Here is a 7711-nt window from a genome sequence, read left to right as displayed (position 1 = left end):
CATGTTAAATCACCAAAGCGGTTTGGAATGCTTGAATGGTTTGTTACAGATTAGACAACAGTGAAAAGGATCTGATTGACCCGTCTACTCACATTGAACTATTTTTATTCTTTTAAAAAAAGTGTCTCTTGATTAATTCGGAAATCCATCTATCTTACACTTGTAAACAGAACTTACAGAGAGGATTCTGCATGCAGACTTTGAGAAGATATCTATCTACATGCAGTTCAGAAATCTCAAAATCTTTTGGTAGAAAAAAAAACGTTTACAAAAAATACCCTAAATTAACATATCCATGATCATACAGTTTATATACAGTTACACAGTTCTTCTGTTCTTTTGTACATGTATTTTGCACATTTATCAGTGTGTTAACACAGCATTTGGTGCTCGGATGTGTGTCGCATCAGAGTTTGGGTCTATTCTACTTCAGAGAAGTCATTTTAAGACACGAAAAATAAAGTAATGAGGTATGTATTAGGCATTCGATGGACACGACCACCAAGCCAAACTATAGCATCTTTTAAATATATATATATATATATATATATATATGTGTGTGTGTGTGTGTGTGTGTATATACACTAAGCAGAAAATGGAAAAACAATGGCAGTGAGGCAGTTGTTTACAAACTCTTGGCATTCATCAAATATGAATGTAATTTCAATTTATCGGAATATTGATCTAAACAGTCTATAGCAATTTATTATTCACTGTCAACTGGTTATTCATCATACGACAACGTTGCGAATACGTCCCAGTGACACACAAAGTGCTTCACCCATACATTTAAATATGCTGTCAAATAACAAAATATAATGCTTATGTTTTGCTCTCACACTTCAAATCCACTGGGGGAACACACAGAAAATTGATTTGATTCATATAGTACTAAGATTGCGAGTTTCATTCTTCATCAAACGCTTTTCAAGAAGTCATACAATATGAATTTGGATAAGGCATGTACCTCACGCTATCTTAGTAATGTTTACACATTCTCCCTTTTTAGTATAAAAATACAAAAGTTAATCTTATATAAAATATCTAGCTTATTCTTGATAAATATTCACCAATTATCTTGTCAATAGCTTGAAGATGTTTACTACAGTATTTAACTGTAAGGTAACATTTATTTTCTAGTTGAATACAGAATGTTCTTTATAGAAAGTCAAGTCTACTAAGATTAATTCGACAGTCTGATTTGAACTTAAGCTAATATCTAAAACAGACCCAACTACACATCATTTAAAGGTTGAATCTCATGAAACCTGTCAAGAACAATAATTTCATAGTCATATTTCACCCCAAAGTATAAAAATATACTATAATACTATTATATACTATATAATATAAAGGAAAAAAATAAATGTTTTGCTTAAAGGGGTCAGAAATCTAATTGTCCTTAATCTTTTGACATATAAGAGGTTTTTATATCATTAAAACATGCTTATATGTTTTATATATATATATATATATAGCAATAATGTGCCTCTAATATAAAAATAAACATTTAGAATAATGGGAATTACCAAAAAAAAACTCAAAAATGAACAGTAAAATGCATTACTGTAAGGAGGATGCATTTTGGGGTAAAATTATGCTAAAATGGCATAAAATAAATGCAAAACATTTCAATAGTCCTAAAAATAAGGTGTTAATAGTTCTAAAAGAACCTTAATTCTTACGTTTTGGGATCAAATATGATATGGGCATGTTTTCATGAGATTCACCCTTAAATGTTTCACGATTACTGTATATTAACATACGTGTGTTTACATTAGTGGATTGTAACTGCTTCATGTTTAGTATACCATATAGTTTACATTGTTTATTCAGTGTACATATACTGGCTCTTATTTGTAACCATATGACCAGCTTTTTTTTAACTTATAAAATTACAATTAGACTCGTACCTTTGTCAAAGCTCTTCAGTACTGATGTGTTGTGCTTGCTTTAGCGGAGGAGATGCTTTAGGCTCAGAGGTCACCTGTGCGTCCCCTGGTTTCTAGGGTCATCGTCCCCATGAAGCGTTCACCTTGGATAGGATCAGATCTCAGGGTAAAAGGGGGGCAATGTAGGACCACTCAGGGCAATACTTGGAGGCTGATAGTCAACATGCCAGTACAAAAAAAATGATTGGCAATGCTAGGACAATCTGAGGCCGTGAGACAGAAAAGAACATGGAGGTTTGACCAAAAATGAAAAATGTTGTTTCCTTTGTGAAAACAAAAACTGACTGTGTTGGATAAAGTCAATTCAATTCTTAATCATTATCCTAAATAGAATTAAAATCCTATTTACGTGCTTTTTTCTACTAATCTAAAAATTGTCATTTCTAGCTTTAATTATAAAGGAAGAATTGTATGATTCTCTGACTAAAGGAAAAGATACAGGGCTTGTGTTGTATATACAACATATATAGATATAAAGACTTATAACCTCAGCATAATGAGAAGAGGTCAGGAAAGGATGGACTGGGGATAAAATACAAGCAAGTTAGGACAGGTGAGTGGATAAAAGAAGAGAAAAGAAAGAAATAATCAATACATTGTCATTTCTTTTGCAATCTGTCTTTGTCCACTAAACGTTTAGTAATGCATAGACTGAGAGAGATAAGTGATTTTGCCTTCCTCCTTTTTGTCATACATACAATGGGCACTAGGAGGCCGTCTTTCTTCAGTTTCTGTGATAGTCAATGTTAAAAGATCATTTTAAGGTTATCAAAGTTGCTTAATAGTTATTCAGCCAAATAAATGGACTTGCGCTGAACACACTTTTACACTATTAAAACTAAAACTATTAAAAATATGTTAATTGAAATAAAGCAGATATCAAATAAAATGTAAATATTATATGAAAATGAAAATGCCTGGCCTTGGCAACTAATTGAAATAAAATAAAGCTAAATAGAAATATAAAAAAGAAATACATGACAAAAGCACAAAAACTAACGTTAAACTAAAACGTTAAAAAAGAAATTATAAAAATAAAGCTAAATCAAATTATTAATAAATACTATAATAGTATATAAATAATACTAAAATAACACTGACGTACAAGATTGGAGTACAAGATATATCAGTGTGCTCAGAAAACAAGTAGATAATCCCTGTCTGTAATCACATTAATATTCAGATTTTGATTTGGATTATGGTAAAGGGAAGAGAGATATTTTGAACTATGCCACCAACAGAAGAACAACCAAATTCCCAGTAGGCGAAATGTATCTAAACTTACCAACCTACCTAGACTGATGACATAAAAAAAAGAAAGAATCTGAAATAATTTTAATTTGAGCATTTTTACTAGCTGCAACCACCACCCCAAAAAAAGCCACACCCATAACGAAATCTCATTGGTCTAAAATTCCATTCCAACTGTACACCCAACATCAAATATATTCTGATTGGCTGTGGTTGAGTGACATCACACTGCATTTTTGCTTTCACTGTGAACTGACAAATTAGCTGGAAATCTTTGTGTCTGACTAGCAGCATTTATTTCTCTCACCTCGTGGCACTATTTTAATCCTTCGTTCCTCTCTCTCTCTCTGATAAAATAATTATTTACCATAGCAGCTTTAGAATATATATACATAAAGTATTTGCTAACAAACGAGCAAGCTAAGCTCAGAAGCACCAACTCTGCTTAGAAAATCAGGCTGAATAATTTTTCCACATCACTGCTCCCCACAGCGCTCAGTTAGTTTAAGGGCACTCAGCGAAAGCGTCTCTAAAAGCAAGTGCACGATTCCATCCACCTTATTAAACATCTACAGCGAGGTCCTTCTAAACTCCAGAGACACAAACACACATACCACTGAAAAAGGCCCAGAAAATGGCAAACAAACATTTCTTTGCGCCCAGGGTCAACAAACAAGTTGACCTTTCAAGAATAAATATTCCCTTCTTCACAGCCTTCTGTGTTCGCACTCACTGAGCCAAAATGGTCAACAGAGCGAGCGTCCAGACAGTCTGTTGTCCGATTCACAGCACAGACCTCCCATTAAGCCCGAGTGAAGCCTCTTTCCGGGAGAGGACGGCCCGCCGCAGTTTGTGCCGTGCCAAATTAGCCAGATCTTTGCCTGGGAACAAAGCCGGAGCTGTTGGTCATTGACTGATGACTGCCAACCATGTCCCGTTGAGGTCGAGACCGCAGTGCTTTACTGCACTGAACACACACACGAGACTGATCTGCTGTCGGCGCTAATAAAGACAGCTGCCTGCACACACACACATTCAGGCCACGATTACAGGCCAATCCTGAAGGGGATTAGAACCAAACTAATGTGAACGCTGCCTTTAGAGAACAAACTAAGTCTTGTACAGTATTGCTGTCTTAGCAGCGTTTTAATCACTTGCTCGCTGCAACAAAATAAAGGAGCAATTCAGTTAGTATATCTAGTTTAAAGTAAGTACATCAAGGCCCTTGTTAAGTGACCCAAATCTGATTTATTCCTCCCAGTGGCACAAATGTGACTCTCGAATGTGCAAGCAGGAAAAAAAGCACATGGTTTCAGGCCTCATTCTTATGTGTATATTCCCATCAGTGTGAGTCGTACAACCGATAAAAAAATTACGAATGACGTCAACTCAACCACGATCACATGACTCTTTTCAATGGCGCAATGGAGGACGAAAGCTCAACCCAGTGGAGTAATGCTGAAGTTTGATGTCGTGTGAGCCGTTAGCTCAAGAGAGCTTGTATTATCATTTCGTCTTAGTCGATTGCAAATGGCAACGTTTTTACTTACTTTTCGGCCTAAGCTTTTCCAGGTCAGTACGTCTACCTTGGGTTGTTTCGCCAAGTGTATAGTGTAAATGCAGATATCGGATATGGATCACTTTTAAAAGAAGATGTAAGCCTGACAACGGATATAGTCAACAAATCGGAATTAGGCATCAAGACCTGCAGTGTAAATGCGGCCCAAATACTATCAAGTCAACAAATCACAAACTTCAGATTTAACACAGTTCTATGTGCATTAACTGAATTCACAAGGTTTTTCTGGAGTTTAAAGCCTGGCATGACTATAGGTATGTTTGATATGGCATACTACCATACCACTTAGGCTACAGTATTTGTTATTTTAGTATTCACCAAGCGATGTTGTATAACTAGCACTAAAACTATTACAAATCTTTCCATTAATTGAAACAAAAACTAATACAAATTAAATGACTACAACTTAAACTATAATTAAAATGAATACCAAAAATATAAAAATAAAAGCCTATTAAAAATATGAATAAATACTATAATAGTATATAAATAATACTAAAATAACACTGGCACCAAGTATACTGTGTACAGTGTGTAGATAATATAAAGCACTTGCTGCACGGGATTCTACAGTACATCCCATTATGCAATGCACTCATTTTCACTAATGAAAAAGAGTCAAACTTGGATCACATCCATAAGCATAATCAGGATACAGTATACCATTACATTTATGCCTGCGGTAGACACTTTTTTCATCAGTTCATGCATTCCCTGGGAATCATGTTTCTATATAGCGCCATGCCTTTTAAGCTAAAGTATGAGAGCAAACCATTCTTTAAACCTTCCTGTTATTTAGATGAATTAAATCTAACCAAGTGAGCAGTCGCAGTTTCTAAAATGTGTGGAATGCAGGAATCACAGACTTTGGTTGCTATAAGGCCAAGTCACACCGCAACCACAGATGCGGACAAACGCAGACAATCACTAGATTACAGTCACTTCTCAGGCATTCCACGACCAGACAAAGGCTGTTTCTCCAACTGAACAAACATGTTTGACGGAGTGATGAGAATTGGCTTATAGAGGGGCTGTTTGCCTCATTCCATGTTTAATTCCCTCAGTCTGTGCCTTAGAAACACTTTCTTAGTGACAGGTATCCCTGACAACAACACATGGACAGGAATCCATCCAATCACACAGAGGAATCGCAGACAGACCCAACCTATCTCTTTCTGTGTAAAATTCACATAAAAATGAGAATTTTGTCATTTATACACCCAAACCGGTTTGACTTGTTGTAAGGACTACACTTCTTTTATGGTGCGGCTTTGTAAAAAAAAGAAAGAAAAAAGTCACCTTTAAAACAACAGCTTACACACATTTTTCTCCTGCAACAAAATAAAGAGTGTCAGTCATGCATGACATGAGGATGAGAAAATGACTATTAGCATTTTTTAGGTGATCTGTTCCTTTAACTGGCTTGTCTGTAAAATAACTTATCTTGCATTCATGTCGCTTCCAATTAAAAGATTCACTATTTTAATTTTGGAGACATTAATTTCCCCCTGAAGTGAATTAAAGCGACTGCAGCAGGCTGGGTAACCCTGAGCTTACAGTTAGCTAATAGTCTGCAGATTAACCCTGGAGGAGTGAGAGAGAGATGACAGAAGATGGGAAGAGAAACTTATCTCATCCTTTTCTCTGTCTTTCCATCCCATTTTTCACTTCCTTCCCTCAGGGTTTGCATGCAGTCTCTCTCTCTCCTCTCGTTCTTTCGGGATGGATTTTGGGGAACGCTGACTTTGCGAGTTGCTCTGATAGATAGAGACTGCAAGAGTACAGGAACACTGCAGTGTTAACATCCCCTCTTCACTCGCATATTCATCATATTTTCCTCTTAACATTGTGTGATTCTAAATTAAAAGCTGTTTTGTTTTGTCCTACACTCTTAGAAAAAAAAAAGACAAAAGTTATGAGAGAAAGCACACAAGTTATGAGAAATCAAGATTAACAAACACACGACATGAAATACAACTTATGTAACTTGCTCGTCGTAACAAAAAGTTATTGTGTTCACATCTGTCAACTATCATTCTGAGTGTCATCTGATGGTCCGGTGATATTTGACTCAGTGAAGGAAGTACACGGATACTCTTTTGGGATTTCTATGTATTGTATACCATGTCATGTTTATGTTAATCTTGATTTCTCAAATTTGTGTTTTTTCTGGGCAATACGGAGTGAACTAATAGAGTCACATGAACATGCATGTTGTGCAGTCGTGCACTCAAGACTAACGGCCAAGGTCAAGGATTTCGTTAAAATAATACATTAAATTTCACTTAATTTTTCACTAAACCCTATCGTATAAACCAAGAATATACGGCACATGTCGCCTGGGATCATTATGTAATATTATTGCGTCTATTTTAAAAATCTTGATGCTGGTTGCTATTCACTGGCATTATATAGGACTTTTTTTTTTAATTCTCCTTATGTGGACCATTAAAGAAAGAATGATGAGAACAGGGAGAGTAAATGATGACTTAATTTTAATTTTAGGCTCAACTATTCCTTTAAGGTTCTATATAGAACCTCTGCTACTAAAAATGTATTTACTTTCCTAATATGTGTTCCTGGTCTTTTTGTCCATTATTTAGAGTGCATTATTTAATTTTAAAAATTAAAAAATGTTTTTTAAATCCAATCAATTCCTGATGGATAAAATCTCAACCAAGTATTTTTTCCCACACCAAACTCAGATTAAGACATTGCAAAAGCAGTTTTATGTTCACTTTAACATCCTAAATTAAACCCCTTTTTCCAGGTTGGTAGCAAGCCAAAACTGAACATGATCAAAGCACATGTCTCATCTCCAATTCCTTCTCTTTTCTTACCAATCTTTCAAAAGCTTTGACACATTAAAGCATCACAGTGACAATGTCAGAAAGTATCTGGGTCACGTATGCCATATCACCTTGACCTG

The 7711-nt window shown here is 35.4% G+C and overlaps 1 protein-coding gene across 2 annotated transcripts in view; it reads right to left on the bottom strand.

Annotated features, from left to right (window-relative positions):
- Positions 1-1894: 1894 nt before the first annotated feature.
- The window catches only part of srcin1b (SRC kinase signaling inhibitor 1b), a 53491-nt gene continuing 47674 nt past the window's right edge, over positions 1895-7711 (bottom strand). For both annotated transcript variants that reach the window (XM_077245284.1, XM_077245287.1), the window contains one exon: positions 1895-2035. In XM_077245284.1, coding sequence (XP_077101399.1) covers positions 2012-2035 — 24 coding nt within the window. In that variant the 3' untranslated portion in view covers positions 1895-2011. The remainder of the gene's footprint in view (positions 2036-7711) is intronic.

This window comes from Siphateles boraxobius, unplaced genomic scaffold (assembly GCF_051911475.1).
Source record: "Siphateles boraxobius isolate OS27281-9 unplaced genomic scaffold, OSU_SipBor_1 26, whole genome shotgun sequence".
Taxonomy (NCBI): Eukaryota; Metazoa; Chordata; class Actinopteri; order Cypriniformes; family Leuciscidae; genus Siphateles; species Siphateles boraxobius.
This window is presented reverse-complemented; position numbering and strand designations above follow the sequence as displayed.